Raw genomic sequence first — 19033 nt, 5'->3', positions numbered from 1 at the left:
GTGGAATTTTGGATGAAAGTTTAAAAATATTAATCAATAATTCTAAAAGATCTAAAACTGATTTTTGTGTCGTAATAAATACCTACCAACTGGTTTTAGTGTAGGACTAAGATTATGAAACCTATTTTGTACCGAGTACCGACGGTGGCATTTATTATATAAGGCACCGTAGCGGTTTTAAGTCATACTAGTGAACGGAGTTAGTGAAGGATAATTACATAATTGATATCTAAATAATAGATCGTCTTAAAGTTCCGATCACTATTAAAATAATTTGTAAACATGTAAGTACCTTATTATTATTTGCAAATAAAAACTAAACAACTACCTATTTTGTATACATTTTTTCTTGCCTAGTGATTGTTTTCTTAATAGGTACTTTTAAATAATCTATCCGTGGTTTTGTCAGCGCAACGAAGGTGAAAATTATTTATAACCGTATCAATATCAAGAAATATCCCGTGCTCAAAAACTACATTCATGACATGATCAATATTGTTAACTAGACAGCTATTACCATACCGTATTTGTACAAATTTAAAGTATTTAAATTGAGCCGTTAGAATGACCGGTAGTTGAAACCAACAATACCTATTAGTTATTACTCCCTCTTTGTTAAATAGATTGAGTACGTGAGGTCGTTTAAAATATTTAATAACAAAAAAATATAATACACTGCTCAAATAAACACACCAAATGATTTTGAGACCTAACCGTATATCAATAAGCGATAAAGTATATCAATTTCAAGTTTTTCAAACGCATGTTGAAAGTTGTGTCATGTCAAAGTTGATGTTTCAACTATGAACGTGAGAGTACAAGCGTGTTTTTACACTGTAAACTATTTTCGGGTTTATTTTTTGTTGTTTTAACTAGGTAACGCTTTTTGCGGCAGCAGTCAAAGCGTCAATGTAATCAAATCATATTACAATCTAGACTACTTAAAAGAAAATAAGGGTCAATAATTAAGTGTTTTCAACGCTATATGAAAAGCGTAACGTGAAAACAGAATGGCTATATTGTCTATTAGTGCCTCGTTTACTATATATTTAGTAAACGAGGCACTAATATCAGATAGGTTAGGTTACTGACTACATTTCTGACGTAAAAAAAATCGTCACTACTTTTAAAAAATCTCGTATCTTACGCTGTTCCTCAAAGTTAAAACGCAGTAAGTCTATATGCATTCCATACATACCTACTACAATTTTCGTTTCATTGACAGACGAAGATACAAGTTTTTTTTCACCACACCAACTGGTAAAGGCTTTCTTTGCTATTCGAAAACAGATAGCAAAATTGCATTTTATCCACAAGGGGGCAAAGTAATTTCATACAAATTTTAACTCGATGTCTTAATCTGGCTGCTAGATTTTACCTATTAATGATGATTTTGAATCATAAATATTGAATAAATTGACGGATTTGATTTATTTTGATGTTTTATAGTCAGTATTTTGTTCGTGTTGGTGAGGTGAAAAATTTTGTGTTTCACTCGGTGGCAAAGTTTGTTTAACTTTCGTGCCTTGATACCCTCGCAACGCTCAAGATTCCACTTTTTGAACCACTCGCTACGCTCGCAGTTCAATATTGGAATCTTTCGCTTGCTCAGGTATCAATATTGGCACGTGCGGTCAAACAACTACTTTGCCCCCTTGTAAAACAAATAACTATTTAAAAGTAGCGACGAAATGTACTCGCGAAAAATTTGGCTTTTGAAATTTATATTTTGCTGCGCTTCTGGGGTTACCTTTATAACTTGAATTAAGAAAAAGTAGAAATCGTAAGGCCTATATTTTTACTTTAATGTGAAAAAGAGTTATTCTTTGGTACGTTTCAGTATTAATTTTACAAATCCGTAGACACCACAATTTTTAGTGGCCGGAAAGGGTAGCAACTTCCCAATATTTCATACATTTCAAACTCCCTGTAGTTTTCACAAAACAGCATGTATATCTTTTAAAAATCAATAAAATAAAGCATTGTTTGCTATTAAGGCTAATAAAATTTAAATAAGTAGGTAGTCAATATTTTCCAATATTTGAATAAACATGAAATTAGTATTCCTGCAATAGCCGAAATTCTTAATGGCCCTTATTTTCTTTTCTTCCATTTATCAGGTATGTTTTCATTTACAGTAATAAGTAACTTTTAATAAATAATATAATATTTAGGTTCATAATTTAAATCAAGATGAAAAAATAAACTTAAATGCGTTTTACATATTAGATATTGCAAAACAAAGGTAAAAATCATAAGTTTATCCAATAATTTTACATTCGACATTTAAATATTCTTGAACGCAACCACATTTTTCGTAATTGAAAACCGGCTTATTTTCTATTTCTCTTGTCTATGGTATGTTTGACATTTGTAAACTTATCATTATCACGAAACTGTTTGAACTATTTCGGTGGTGTGTAGTTTGTTTTAATTCGACGTTATTGTGCAAAAACATAAGTAATTATGAGTGATTCTGGTGAAAAATTCACTTCCGAAGAAATCAAGGCTATGGGCGCTCAAAGTGACTGACAATTTGTTACATGAAAAGTCAGATAAAGCGTACCAAAAATGTTATGATTGTTTTGACATGGAAATTGCAAAAAAATGTTTCAACTTTTTCTAAAACGGCGTTGTTGGCATATTTTGAAGAATTGTGCAACAAGTTCTCGCCATCAACATTGTGGACAGAATACTCAATGCTACGACGATCCACACAAATATTCCCATTCATTACATGAAGTAAGTAACTAACCCATTTTATTATTCTCGAATAGGTATGTATGTGGCTGTCGTAGAAAAAGTATAGTATACAATCGTAACATTATGAAGGCTATAAAAGTCTCGTACCTTACTTAGGCCACTCGGCAAGCCTTCGTGGCCTAACCGCGGTACTCAACTTTTATAGCCTTCATAACGTTACCGTTATATAATATACTATTGAGTAGGTATACCTATTAATACGAATTAGGTATGTTATATTGTAATTCAGACTTAAAGTTAACTTAACCTCGTGAGAAGAAGAATAAACAACATAACATAATTATAATTAGTAATTATCAAACCGACAATATTTATTTCAAATTTAAAAGTAATGTTGTTCAATATTTTTATTCATTCGTTAGTTTTTTTAGGGCCACTTGCACCAACCAAAATGGAGGGTTAACCCACCATTTTATATGGAATTTGACAGATGACAGCCCACTAACCTTGAGTTAAGTGGTTGGTGCAAGTGAGCCTTAGTAAAACAAACCAAAATAAAACTCTAAATATACCTACAAATAAGAAACCAAATTATTTTAACACAATAGGTGTTGTAAAAAAATACGTACGAAATGTGCCTATTCTCCCCTACCTGTATTTACATTTACCGGTATCCATAATACCAGAAACTTTTCACCGCACAATAAATATGATCCAATAAGAATCTGACTAACTTCAACTCGGCGCCCTACCGGAAACATCCACCCTCGCCGCTTGTAAAATCAACCCTTATTGGAATCCACTTCACCTTTATTTAGGTACTTATGTTTTACTATTTTTCCCAGGTTAAAGTTATTTTTATTATTCACTTAATTTAGGTATTTTTGTGTTGGATATGTTGTAGATATGTATCTATCTATAATGACTTCGACCTATATTATTTTTGTTGTTTAGATAAATTGTTAACTTGATGCTTTACGACCTTATTATATTCATAATAGAATTTTTTATTTTTTAGTAAAAAATAAAAAACATGTTACACATCACTTTACAAAATGCATCCACAGCGCAGGCTTCGTCAAAGTATGCTATATTATGTAATTTATGTCAAAAGGGTCATCAATACAAATCAAGTAGGTCATAAACATTATTATAACTAAAATATTCCTCCCTGGACCGTACCTGGCTCAAAAGTCCCCATTATTCCCGCTGCATTACCCCGCTGGACGGCAATGGAGACCTGTTGGACCAGATACGACCCAGAACGAGGATCGCAGCCCCTCTCCCGCAACCGACGCCCTAACTCTTTGAAAAAGGAGCGAGCCTCCGAGCCCCAAGGCCCCGCCGTCTCAATCGCCACCGGCACAAAGTCGTATTCATAATTGTTAAAAACTGTTTTTTTAAATAAAACCTCCCAAAAAGCAGACTCATCAACAAACAGGATTTTAATAAGAAACACTCACCCGAATCACTGTCATCTCTATCATAATGCGGCCTCCAGTACTGCTCATCATATCTCAACGGCACCTCCGACCTTCCAGTAAACTTATTAGGGTCTAGAATGTTCTCCACAGAAAACGCTATCGCCGGCCTCTCCGGCGGTCTCGTGAGGCCTAACCGCCTCGTCAGGTCCACGGGCGCAGCCTCCTCAACGCCCACTACGTCTACTTCAGCCCCCGCCTCGGCCTCCACTTCATCTTCACGCCTCTCTTCAGACCCTCGCGCCATCGCAAGCATCGTCATAGCAAGGCCTATGTGTAAACTCTGCACATCTGGCTGAAAATGTTTCTCGTGCTCCGACAGTTTGAAAAAAAAAAGTTAGTAAAGCACAGTCACATGTCACTTCTAAAGTTTTTGTAAGGCGTGTGGACACTGTAATCCAGTCCGTCTATCGGGAGCGTTCGGTACCAACTGAAACGGGAGTCTCGCGAGGCGGGGACTCGTGTGAGCTAGGAGGGGGCTGCTCTGCGATTGGCGGCGGGCCCCGAGGCGTGCCGGGGGTGGGGAGACGTAATCGAGCAATAAGGTTTAAACAATTTCGTTTAATACGCTGAATTATGTAAGAGAGCGGCGGCAAGTAATCGGGCGCGAGCGATAAGGCCATTTGCGAGAGTTCGTTACTTATTAATGGGCCAGGAAATTGACTTATGAATATTAGAGGCGGTGGTTGAGTCCGCGGCCGCGCTGTTTGTAATGGCCGACACCGTTAAACTGTTTGACAACACGCGTCGTAAATGCTGAAACAATACTGGCTATTAGGCTTGCTTTTAGACGTTAGGTTCTGAAACTATTTGTCTGATAAAGGTCATAATGTCATGGGATTTCTGAGGATAAGGATGTGAGAGTTCCTTGAAAAACTGAGAGTGGAATATCTTTCAATTTTACAAAAATAATTAGGTTAACGATTTTATAGCTATCGCTTAGTTATATTGTATGTAGCATATATATTACAAATATTTTGCGAAAGTAGTATTAATACTTTGTTAATATTGTTAATTATTTTTCAATCACTTATATTGAAAATGTAGTTAGGTAGAGGTACTCTTTCGCCTGCACTGACTGACTGATGATTTCCGTGCCAAAGTTTTATCATAGGTATATTTAGTCAAGCAAACTCTGCAGGCAAGATTTGCACTGGTCACATTTTGGACCGGTGTTTCAATTCGCGGCGGAGGGTTTTCCATGTTACCTTTTTATTTTAATGATCATTTCTTTAATACGACCTTTGAGAACAGAACTCTTTTATTGTGTGTTTCAATTATTTTAAGTATTCTACATTCATTTTCATAACGTTTAAGACTGGTACGACATAACCGAACCTCCCCTATTATTGATATCTGGGCGAATCAACTTTTTGACCGACTCAAATCTGTCCGCACATTCTTAACATAGTTGTGAAATTTCACCCTTAAATAATGAATTTTATTGGTATTTTTCACTTTACCCTGTATATTAAAACATAACCCTAACTGTTAAATCCAATAGACTGAAACTTTGTTCATTAGAAGTTCGATTTCTTGGTAACTCCAGAGACATTTTGAGTAACGCCAGAGACACTAAAAATGTCGGTCAAAAAGTTGATTCGCCCATCTAACGCCGTGGCTTGCGTGGGCGACGGTCGCGCGATGGTCGCGCGACGGCGATGCGACGCATACGAAATCAAACCTTATCGATATGGAAGTAGACGATGCGATGAGACGCGACGGCGACGGTCACGCGACGGTCGCGCGACCGTCGCCCACGCAAGACACGGCGTAAGAGAAAGTCTGTCAATTGTGGCATTTGAATTTCTTAGCTTTTTCTAGTGATTAACTTAATTGACCAGCTATAGGTATGTACCTAATCTAATAAGACCTTTTTTACATATATATACCTATATTTTTTTAACGCCAGCCAAATCGGACTGTCCTGTCCCAGACCAAACCCAAGCAGCTTAAAGCACTTATTCAGACATTAAAATCGAAACTACCAATAAACTTCTCATTTCTGTCCGACCCGTTTATGATCAAACTACTTCTAACTCTAATAGCAACTGATCGTGGACATTTAGTAACACCAACGCTTTTAACTGCGCACAAAAGGACGTAAGCGACACCTTTTTCTATATAAATTATGTCCTTTTGGAGAGCACGGTGACACGCACGATTTCAGCTTTGATACGCCCTTCCGATAATAAAAGGTGTTTTACAGGATGGTTGGAGATTGAGGGATATATTTGTGAGAGAAAAGAGGTAAAGTAAGTTCATATGAGATGTATTACCTATATCGTTGAAGTTAGGTACTTACCTACTTGCCCGTGAGGTGACGGGTTAGAATTTCACCACCCTTTCTTCCCATGGGTGTAAGTGTGATTATTGATCGTATAAAAATAATGTTTTGAATCTAAATCATTATTTTTATTAGACGTCTTACTTTTTGAACATACTAGGTATAGGTATAGGCAAGTTTCCTTTAAAATAAAATATTTTATGCAGTGCACGAAATTAAGCACCCCATAATTATAAGAAAAACATGGACAGTAGTTATGTTTAAACATAATTTCCATTTAATAAGTCAAAGAGAAAGATATAAAGTAAATGAATTGACCGTGACGTCACTCCTCAGTATTTCATATTAATTCCATAATATATAAGCAAATCGGTTTGACAGTTCTTTTAAAAGAAGCTGATTTGGCTAGTAGGAAACTAGCCTATTGTCAGCTTTTACTTTTATCTAGGCCATTTTTTTCAAAGTTGTCCACCCCACTTTTTTTGGATTTGGATTTTTTTATGTGGTTTCCACTCAGAAACGCGAGCTCTTTCAATTCTAATAGGAGACAAAAAGTGTCCCAAGGTTTTTTTCCCATTCCGTTACCATTTTTTCATACATTTTGTATGGCGGTAACGGAATGGAAGGTTCGAAAAAATGTATTGAAATCTTGGGACATTTTTTTTCTCCTATCAGGATCGAAAGAGCTCGCGATTCTGACTCGCGTAAAAAATACCCATGTTACAAAATAGGTGGGGTGGACAACTTTGAAAAAACATGACCCATCTTAGTGCGTTTTCACATTATCCGATCCGATATCGGATGTTGGACCGATATCCCATACATTACAGGCGCCATCTTGGATTTTTCCCTTTGAAATCCTTCCGACATCCGATATCGGATCGGATAATGTGAAAACGGACTTAGGCTGCATGATCATGTCCGATCACTGCATCAATGAGTACTACCTATGATTTTTTTTATTCAAACATAAATAGTTAATAGGGCAACGGATTCAAATCAGGCTGTATAAGAATGGAAGTTGGTATAAAAAGAGAGGGATTCCTTCGCGTACCTTGCCCCGCTGGGAGTGTAACTATAACTATCATTAGACGTCCATTAACTATTTATCTGGCGCCAAAACTTCTGGACTTAAACACTAAACGTGTATACCGATAGCGCCGAGTTTCCGAAAACATTACACCAGGGGCGGCTCACTCCGCGATTCTATCGCCGCGCTACAAGTACATGTCGGCGGCCGCGAGTTCGCGGCCCATTGAGTGGTGACGACCTTCGCGCGGCGCAATAAAATTCAAAGTCGGCTGCTTGCGTGCGGTCCGTTTGTTAACGTAGGTAAGAATTTAGAATGGCGGCATTTTGTGAACATCAAAGGAGTGAGCCTTCTGTACTTGTACTATTATATATTCTGTGATTACACTGAACAGGGTGGAGGGCTTTAGTCCGTAGGCGGCTGGAGCAAGCCCAGCTGAGTCGGGCATACTGCCAGGATACCGGGTTCGCAGTATCCAATGAGGATTACCTCCACCTCTGACGAAAAAAAAAACTGCTAGAGTAGACGTTAAACATAGGCTTTGCGTATAAATCGATTCCTTGCCTGTATCGAGAGATTTGAACAACTTATTCTAGAAAGAAATATAGAAAATCATGTCAAATATGATCCGGCATGCCCAATAAATATGTTTGACGCGGATTTTCTTTATGTGGCCTAATGTAGCCGCTGGCAATAATGTCGCAAAAAAGGTCACAAAAATATCTAACAAAATCTTGGCTCTAGACCCTTAAGAGCGTGTCAGATATTTATGCAGCTTTATTTTTGTACCAAATTATTGGTTGCCTGAATTTTTTGTCAATAATAACTCAATGTTTTGCCCCGGATTGCGCTCAAATGTGCTTGAAATCAAAGATTCTCATCGGTTTTAATGGGTATTTTAAATGACAAGTATTTTACTTTTGATTTGTTTATTCTCTGATCCACCAAACCTCACCTCACCGAAACCGATTGAAACACAAAACTAGACCCCTGCAGTTAGTTGACAGCTCCCGCTGAGATCCTAATTGAGCGCCTACCGCGAACGTAAAATACGCATCGAAATCTTTATTTTACTTACTTTCTCTTTCGCTCTTACATACTGGAGCGAGAGAGCGGCAAATAATGAAACTGATTTGAATTAATTGACTTAATATTTGGCGCCTGAAATAAATCAATTGCATCAATTTGCTTGCTGTGATTTTTAACCCCCAAAAACAAAGAAGTTTGACGAGTCTGTCTGTCTGTCTGTCTATCTGTCTGTCTGTCTGTTTGTCTGTCTGTCTATCTGTCTGTCTGTTTGTCTGTCTGTCTGTGTGTGTGTCTGTCTGTGGCATCGTAGCTCCGGAACGGATAAACCGATTTGGATTTAGTTTTTTTTTGTCTGAAAGCTGAGTTAGTCGGGAGTGTTCTTAGACATGTTTCATGAAAATCGGTCTACTGTGTCGCAGTCGGGGGTTTTTTTAAAATTTTAATTTTGTGGTTAGGTTATTATTCAGAGTTCTCTGATTTAACTAAGTATTAGCTAAACGGATACGCCAGTGTGTCCCAGTACACATACGGCCTGCCTAATGTACTTAGTCAGTCACAGCAATTTCTGTAATAATTATATGAACGCCTGCGTCACAATTTATACATTCGGCACCTACATTGAGCTCTAGCAACCTTACTCACCAACAGCCCCTCTAGCACAACTTGCCTTGTCGCGCGCGAGTCCATACTTGAAGTCGCGTTTGATGTATGGACTCGCGCGCGACAAGGCAAGTTGTGCTAGAGGGGCAGGAACAGAATGAGGTGGAGTTACTTCTATGAACTGTCACATGCGATCTTCTAGAAAAGAACGCACCCCCATCTTAAATACTGGCAATAAGCAATAACCCTTCTGCAGGGCAATCATGGTCGCGCGATAAATGATAAAACATCGGACCGTCCCAATCGCACTTTTACAAATAGTGCGATAGGGACGGCCCGATGTTTTGTCGTTTATCGCGCTAACGTAATTGCCTGCTTGGTGCGGGTGACATAACATCAAGTGCCGTAGCCGAACGGCATTTCTGCCAAGCGAAACGAAAACGAAACATCGTGAAAGATAGTCTGGCGCTGTCACGCTAATACGCAAGAGCGAGAGAGATGTGTACGAGCGTTTCGTTTCGTGAGCGTTTGTGCCATTCGGCTACGTATACCCTGGCGACCTAAGTTTGCTTCATAGGAATGGTTTGTTCATGTATCTTAGACATAATATAATTATCTTTTCTTTTCTATTGTTTTTTTTTTTATGAGGAACAGGTAAAACATTTGACCACAATCTCACCTGATGGAAAGTGCCGATGCAGTCTAGGATGAAGCATGTTTACCCAGAAAATGTCTATTCACTCTTGATTTAAAAAGATGCAAATTATAGTGGGTTGGAAATAGACATGAAGGAAGTGAGTTCCACTCCTTAGCCGTTTTATGTAGAGTTAGCTTGTTAGATTTAGGTCGATTAGGGTGTGCATTGTGCAAGCCCTTAATCTGCCCTAATCTAGCAGTGTTGACGTGTATATCCACCTGGAAATACCCGTCCCTTTTTAACCTCCGACGCAAAAACGACGGGGTGTTATAAGTTTCACGTGTCTGTCTGTCTGTTTGTCTGTCTGTCTGTCTGTCTGTCTGTCTGTCTGTGTGTTTGTCTGTATGTTTGTCTGTGGCATCTTAGCTCCCGAACGGATGAACCGATTTAGACTTCGTTTTTTTTTGTCTGAAAGCTGAGCTAGTCGGGAGTGTTCTTAGCCATGTGTCATGAAAATCGGTCTAGGTACTATGTCGCGGTCGGAGTTTTTATCAAAATTTTAATTTTGTGGTTATGTTGTGCTAATATCTAGATCTACGTAGTATTTTGTAAGGGCATGCACCCACGAGCCACTTTGTCGCCGCAACTTTTTTGTCTCTCACACCATCGGACTATGGGCTAATATGAAAGTGCGCCCACGTAGCGACACAACTTTTCATAGAAACATCCATGAGACAAAAAAATCGCGGCGAAAAGTCACCAGTGGTCTCGTACTAAGTAGAAGTAGGAGGTATGTGTTGGAGTTAAGTAAGTATCGAGTCTTTACCTATATTGTTTTTCTTATAACTATTTATTCACACTCGCACATAGATATTCGCAAACTTATTTTTTTTAAGTTTCAAGTATGTATTTATTCGGAATCACAGGTCATTCCACAATTTTGACATGCGAGGCAGGAAGTTAAAAAGGAGTGTACAATTAAGTTTGTAATGGGTTGGTAACGCGCATGTGACACTCCTTGAGTTGCAGGGGTCCATAGGTGACGGTGACCGCTATCCATCAGGAGGGACGTATGCTTGTTTGCCACCGGCGTAGTGTTAAAAAAAAGTTTCTGGAAAAACCTGCCAGCCCTCTAAGTATTAAAATGATCGCTTGGCATCCGTTGGCTCATTGCGTGGACGACATCCGGAAAATTGCGGGTCTCTACTGGATGAAACTATGAGTAGCTCATCAGGCCCCGTAGCCGAATGGCATTTCTCCGACGCCAAACGAAAGCGATACGCCGCTGGCTCTGTCGCGCCAATACGCAAGCGCGATAGAGATAGATATCTACTAGCGCTTCGTTTCGTGAGCGTTTCGTGAGCGATTGTGCCATTCGGCTAGCCACCCAGGACCGGGAGAAATGGCGTACTAGAAGAGAGGCCTATGCTCAGCAGTGGGCGGTAAAGGGCTGTTATGAATTTGAAAATGAACCATGGTTTAGATCCGGTACAGAATGAACTGCAACTAACTTGTGTTTACCTATATTTAATTGTTGAGGTAAACTAGAATTTACAGATTATTTACAATAATTTACGAGTAAATATCTCACGTTTTCCCTGGGTATAAACTAGAGATGGGCCGAATACGAACTTTACCGAATACGAATATTCGGCCGAACATTCGGTTCAGCTGCTACCGAACCGAACATTCAGTCGAATATTCGGTTGAGCCATATTTTAAATCCTGGCTTAGAGTTAGAAACGTTTCAATGATTGGTAATGGGTACACATTTATCTTACTATAAGGCTCTTAATGTTCCTATAACTTAGTGCATAAGAAAATTTCGGTAAATATTAGGCAATGTAACCGAACTATTCGGCCGAATACGAACATTGAAAAGTTTGCCGAATTTTCCGAATGCCGAATATTTACCGAATATTCGGCCCATCTCTGGTATAAACAAATCTTGGTTATAAATCTGCGAGACAATAAAACTCCTCTCATTAATAAACAAGTCTGGCTGAAATCCCATCCGTCCGGGGCTCAGATTAATTAAAAAAGTTTGCGAAAAAACGCACGACTGGGCCCATAGACTTACGAAGTTTACGGACAAGCTTTTTGCAGAAGTTTTGACTTCTGCAAAAAGCCTAAAGCCTATGTTTAACGTCTACTCTAGCAGTTTTTTTTTTCGTCAGAGGTGGAGGTAATCCTCATTGGATACTGCGAACCCGGTATCCTGGCAGTATGCCCGACTCAGCTGGGCTTGCTCCAGCCGCCTACGGGCTAAAGCCCTCCACCCTGTTCAGTGTAATCACAGAATATATAATAGTACAAGTACAGAAGGCTCACTCCTTTGATGTTCACAAAATGCCGCCATTCTAAATTCTATTCTTAATTAATTTCTATTCTTTTTGGTCAGACTGTATGTTTGCATACAGTCTGACCAAAAAGAATAGAAATTAAAAATTAGCAGCGTTGTAGTGTCATCCCTTTCAAATCGATATGAAAAAAAGGGACGACACTACGATATTGTCACTTTTTAATTTCTGCTCTTTTTAATTAGACTGTAGATTACATGTAATTTTTTTTATTGTTTTAAGAGAATGTTAGCAGGTAGTATACATATACTCACCCCTTGCCTTGTGCTTATAAAAACTTACCAGTCTGAATGAATTAAATTACTTCAGTAAAGCGCGGTATGAATAACGTCATTATTATTTAAAACCGGCCAAGAGCGTGTCGGGCCACGCTCAGTGTAGGGTTCCGTAGTTTTCCTTATTTTTCTCAAAAACTACTGAACCTATCAAGTTCAAATTAATTTTCCTAGAAAGTCTTTATTAAAGTTCTACTTTTGTGATTTTTTTCATATTTTTTAAACATACGGTTCAAAAGTTAGAGGGGGGGGGACGCACTATTTTTTCCTTTAGGAGAGATTATTTCCGAAAATACTAATATTATGAAAAAACCACCTTAGTAAACCCTTATTTATTTTTAAATACCTATCCAACAATATATCACACGTTGGGGTTGGAATGAAAAAAAATATCAGCCCCCACTTTACATGTAGGGGGGGTACCCTAATAAAACATTTTTTCCATTTTTTATTTTTGCACTTTGTCGGCGTGATTGAAATACATATTGGTACCAAATTTCAGCTTTCTAGTGCTAACGGTTACTGAGATTATCCGCGGACGGACGGACGGACGGACGGACGGACGGACAGACAGACATGGCGAAACTATAAGGGTTCCTAGTTGACTACGGAACCCTAAAAATGAGGATAGCGATCTTAATAACCGTGTCTGAAAAAAGTTTCACTTCACATTCACAGTTTTGAAACTCGAGATATGTGGGTCCAAATTGGAAAAATTTATTACTTTTTCGTAAGGCGCTATATATGCTAAGAACAAGTAGTATTTTGAGTACCGAGTCTCTCGCTTAGAATCCTACTGTATTTTTAAAGCGCATCTATTAGGAATCATAATAAATAAAGAATATTTACTAGAAATTAAATGTATTCGATTTAATCATAAAGTGAAATTATAACCATCGAAGAACTAAACACGCAATAATATAAACGAAGCATAAATTGCCGATACTAAAATGTAACCAAATAAAATAACACTATTGGCTCATTGCCACACTGCAGACAAATCTGCGAATATTTCACGCAACTGCCAGTCCATACGTTGACGTCGTTGACTGAACCAATTAAAATTCTATCTGGGTTCATTATGACACTTTATTTTTAAGTGATCATTAAGGATGCTAGGCGATCCACAATGTTTGAGTGATCTCTTAAATTAATGGAAGGTAGCTTCGAAAATATTTCTTCAGTTTCAGGATTTATTACACATACAGACAGATATAGTATACTCAGTTTTTTTGCATAAAAAAGATATATAGTAGAGCGGCGAGAGGGTCTCGGGAAAAGTTGATGTGACTGGAGAGTATACTGCTGACAAGTGGTATCGTTGTGATCGGTACACTTTACTGAGTACGAAATAATGACTTGTCACTTTCTCAGACTGTGGGGGGGTTAACTATGACGTCACAAAGATCGCGGTCCCGGGTTTAATTTTTTTGCCAATTTGTCTAGAACCCCTTATCCAATTTTGAAAAATGAGGTGTCGATTGAAAGCGTATAACATGCTGATTAAGATTTATTATATGTGAAAAGTATAGTTTAGTTAGTTATTTTTTAATTAACAATAATGCAAAAAATACGTTTTTTTTACTCTCTTTTTTGATTTTTGTGACTCAAAAAGGCAATGAAAACGGCCACTTAGCTAAAAAATATGTTATATAAATCATTTAACTACATTATTAAGCTATCTGTTGCTTTTTGAATTTCTACGATCGGATAATAAATGAGCAAACTACAACCACATACCTGTAGGCGGGGAGTACCGCTTGACACGCGTTCCCATACATTCGGCGTCTACCAAATTACACCTCGCGCAAAATTCGTTTCAAGCAGATATACCTCTAATCTTATTCATCGTAACCTATCAATATTGATATCATTTGAAAGCACAATTAAAGTACTTTAAAAAACAATGTCAATCATTTTTTTAAAATCAATAATCGCCAGTCTGTGGTGGTTACAAAGGAAAAAGTGGGTATGCAATTTGACTGGTTTCCTAGGTTTGATACCCTAGACGAGTTTAAAAGGGGAGGTAAAGGTGACATATGGGTTTTTCTCTGGCCTAAAAGCTACACAGAGGGTCAGGGAGAAAAAACTAGGGTTTAAGTTTAGTTTTAAGTTATTTTTCCTTTATTTGTTGATTTTATTGTGTTAAATTTTTTGTAATTTTATCAAGGATACACGTTGGTTTCTTTTGCTAAAGTTGCCTTTTTTATGAGAAATGTTATGAATTTTATGGCTTTTTCCGATAGAGACTAAAATTAACTTTCAAATAAGGCCACATAGTCATACTTTTACTTATATAATATTAAGGGTATGACTATGTATCAGTAGGCCACATAGTCATACTTTTACTTATATAATATTAAGGGTATGACTATGATCAGTATGACTATGTGGCCTTATTTGAAAGTTAATTTTAGTCTCTATCGGAAAATGCCATGAAATTCATAACATTTCTCATAAAAAAGGGAATTTTCAGCAAAAGAAACCAATGTGTATCCTTGATAAAATTACAAAATAATTAAACACAATAAAATCAACAAATAAAAAAAAAATAACTTAAAACTAAACTTAAACCCTAGTTTTTTCTCCCCTGACCCTCTGTATAGCTTTTAGGCCAGAGAACAACCCATATGTCACCTTTACCTCCCCTTTTAAACTCGTCTAGGGTATCAAACCTAGGAAACCAGTCAAATTGCATACCCACTTTTTTCCTTTGTAACCACCACAGACTGGCGATTATTGATTTTATGAAAATGATTGACATTGTTTCTTAAAGTACTTTAATTGTACTTTCAAATGATACCAATATTGATAGGTTACGATGAATAAGATTAGAGGTATATCTGCTTGAAACGAATTTTGCGCGAGGTGTAATTTGGTAGACGCCGAATGTATGGGAACGCGTGTCAAGCGGTACTCCCGCCTACAGGTATGTGGTTGTAGTTTGCTTATTTATTATCCGATCGTAGAAATTTAAAAAGCAACAGATAGCTTAATAATGTAGTTAAATGATTTATATAACATATTTTTTAGCTAAGTGGCCGTTTTCATTGCCTTTTTGAGTCACAAAAATCAAAAAAGAGAGTAAAAAAAGTATTTTTTGCATTATTATTAATTAAAAAATAACTAACAAAACTATACTCTTCACATATAATAAATCTTAATCAGCATGTTATACGCTTTCAATCGACACCTCATTTTTCAAAATTGGATAAGGGGTTCTAGACAAATTGGCAAAAAATTGAAACCCGGGACCGCGATCTTTGTGACGTCATAGTTAACCCCCCCACAGTCTGAGAAAGTGACAAGTCATTATTTCGTACTCAGTAAAGTCTACCGATCACAACGATACCACTTGTCAGCAGTATACTCTCCAGTCACATCAACTTCAAAACTAGACGACTTTTTTCAATTCCGCCGCCTTACTAATAGGTACTTAAGAACTAGACGTGTTTTTCATTCAAAAATTAAAACGTATTCTATCTTCTTCGTCTATCAGTAAGTATTCTAAAACATTAAAAACTAGAGACGACTAGAGACTGTATTAGGTTAGAGTTAGATAGACAGATGTAAAATATACAGTGGAGACAAAACAAATGATTATAATAGAGGCGGACAATAGGCGGTCTTATCGCTAAAAAGTGAAACAACCTTTGGGGTTTGGAGTTTAATATTTGCATAATGTACTAACTAAATTACCTACTCATATAACGAGCTTATTTTGTATTCAATCCGCCTTTACACAGACGCTCTATCGCCGTGATACAGCAATCGCGTGCGAAAGAATGCGCGTGTAAAGCCGACGGGAGGGAAAGGGAAAGACCGCGCGATTGCGTGCGCTGGAGCGGGCGCGCAATCTCGTGGTTGTCTTTACACGTACGTTCATTCGCGCGCGCAACATGGCGGACATACGCCCGTGGACTAAAGAATTAGTGCTTGAATTACTTAATTGCTCTTTACAAATCGATACTATTAATAAGAATAAACAATAATAACGTGGTCTATCGCGCACGATTAGCCTTTACATTCACGAGCTTTCCGTTCTCAAAAACTTCGACGCGCAATCACGCGCGAAAGAACGCGACCCTTAAAAACTAACAACACACAATCGCGTACAGGCTTAACCGCGCGCTATCGTGTACGCTCCGAGAACGCGCGATAGAGCGACTGTGTAAAGGCGGGTAATATTATTTAAGTATGAATTCGCAACAATCAGATGTTATTAACAGTAGTCACAACATCCGGAACCCGCAGGAACTCATAAAGAACCCTCGCTTCGCTCCGAATACTCTCTGGAGCGAACGGAATGTTAATCACCAATTTGTATTTAACAAATCTACCGAGAGAATTAGGGTTCCACTAATAAAATTATCTGTTAGGAAGTGCTTATTAAAACCAACAAGTGGATATAAAGAGAAGCCGATTCTGCACATATTATAATAATATGATGAAAAAGTGATCTCAGGGTACGTAGCCAAATGCACAAACGCTCACGATAATATCGTTTTCGTAGCTATCTATCTCTATCGCTCTTTCGTATTGGCGCGACAGAGCCAGACTGCGTTTCAATCGGCATCTGGCGATGGCGTCAACGATTGTCATTCGGCTAGACCATCTGACTCTTATTTCACGTTTAAAGTGCTTCCACGCTGATATGCTTAGAAAATCTACCGGAGCGCTGGTGGAGTAGTGGTAACAGCTATGTAACAACTTTAACTCAGGAGGGTTCAAACCCCAGCTCGTAGGTACATACAATACATGGGTATTTTTTTAAATTTTGTCAGAAACATCATTTGATATTACTCAGTTGTTTTTCGGTGAAGGAAAATATCAAAATCTTAAGTCATTGTTTCTCCACTGGGATGGAAGGTAAGATCACTTTCGTAAATATAATTCCCACACCAATTCTTGGGACCAGTTGCCAAGAAGACCCCAGGCTCCTTGAACTGTCGTGACAGAAGGCCAGGAAGAAGTAAAATGATAAGTGAAGTCTACAAAGTTAACTTAGTCTAATATGATTAGTTATCAATTCTAAAATAAATACAAAATATACAGAACCCAACTGTCGCATAATGGATCGACAATAAAATTAAAATGAACATCTTTCGAGTAAATTGAACGTGGGTTGATAAATCACAGCATTCACAGCTATATGCGCAAGCAGTGAACTGACTCAAAAGAATAAAATCGTAAGTAGGTATCTAGTAAAAGGATTTAATTTTGATTTCATTTATTTAAAGGTTTACCAACATTTATTAGTAATAGTTTGTACTAAAAATTTTGTACATGATGGTGATGATAATGATGATATCCTGTTATCCCTCATCAGGGGCACAGGGCTCTCAGAAGGGACTTCCATTCTTCGCGGTCCAGCGCGACCTCCTCCAGCTCCGCCCAGCCGAGGCCAACTGATGCCGTCTCTTTTTCCACTGAGCTTCTCCATGTGGTACGTGGGCGATCTTGCCCTCTTTTTCCGGGAATTTTCCAGGTCTGCCCTTGCTTGGATGTACCTTCGTAAAACATGACTTTGTCTTAAGGGTTTTGACCAGTCAGTTCCCATAGTCAATTAGAGCTGGTCCGTGGCCAGTAGACTCCTACGATTCGCCGCAAACACTTGTTTACAAACACCTGGAGTCTACTGGTTATATTTTGCTTGACGGGCCATGTCTCGCATAAAATTAAGTACATGCTTAATGTAGGTACTTATAACTTATCACAGGTAAACACAACATGCAATTATTTGGATGACACCATTAATTCGAGAATAGACTGCTGTTTAGTCAAAACTGTTGTTCTTTGTCGATAACGATCCAAAAACACATGTTTAAATGAATTATTATTGTGAAACAAGGATTTTTGTGAGATTGTTTATCAACGTCTTGCGAAAATGCCTAATTGTCATTAATTATTGGACTAATATGGAAAAAATTACAGAGAGACAAAGCGTTTCGGTAGAAGTAATTTTACCAATTATTGGTGCATAAGTCTTTATGGAACCGATGCCCCACGATCGTTATTGCCTGTTAGTGACTTTGAAGTGCGCCTGCGCACGATATCGCACTAATTGTGTCGTTTATACATGATGCATTGACTTTTACTAATTGATCTCATTTCAAGTGGTTCCTCTGGAGTTTATTTGTAGTTTTTCGATGCATATGTACCTACAATGTGTCTTTGAATTTTAAATCTGGGAAAATAATTATCTGGGAAACTGAATTCCTAAATAAATAAAGAATTTTCTCAATTTCTAATTGGTAAGGTTAACGTTTTGCCTTTTTAGGGTTCCGTAGTCAACTAGGAACCCTTATAGTTTCGCCATGTCTGTCTGTCCGTCCGTCCGTCCGTCCGTCCGTCCGCGGATAATCTCAGTAACTGTAAGCACTAGAAAGCTGAAATTTGGTACCAATATGTATATCAATCACGCCAACAAAGTGCAAAAATAAAAAATGGAAAAAAATGTTTTATTAGGGTACCCCCCCTACATGTAAAGTGGGGGCGGATATTTTTTTTCATTCCAACCCCAACGTGTGATATATTGTTGGATAGGTATTTAAAAATGAAGACGGGTTTACTAAGATCGTTTTTTAATAATATCAATATTTTCGGAAATAATCGCTTCTAAAGGAAAAAA

At 37.8% G+C, this 19033-nt stretch overlaps 1 protein-coding gene across 1 annotated transcript in view; it reads right to left on the bottom strand.

Annotated features, from left to right (window-relative positions):
- Positions 1 to 4580, bottom strand: part of LOC125238458 (homeobox protein slou) — a 33388-nt gene extending 28808 nt beyond the window's left edge. The window contains exon 1 of the mRNA XM_048145814.1: positions 4167 to 4580. Coding sequence (XP_048001771.1) covers positions 4167 to 4446 — 280 coding nt within the window. The 5' untranslated portion in view covers positions 4447 to 4580. The remainder of the gene's footprint in view (positions 1 to 4166) is intronic.
- Positions 4581 to 19033: the final 14453 nt, after the last annotated feature.

This window comes from Leguminivora glycinivorella, chromosome 23 (genome assembly GCF_023078275.1).
Source record: "Leguminivora glycinivorella isolate SPB_JAAS2020 chromosome 23, LegGlyc_1.1, whole genome shotgun sequence".
NCBI classification, from domain to species: domain Eukaryota; kingdom Metazoa; phylum Arthropoda; class Insecta; order Lepidoptera; family Tortricidae; genus Leguminivora; species Leguminivora glycinivorella.
This window is presented reverse-complemented; position numbering and strand designations above follow the sequence as displayed.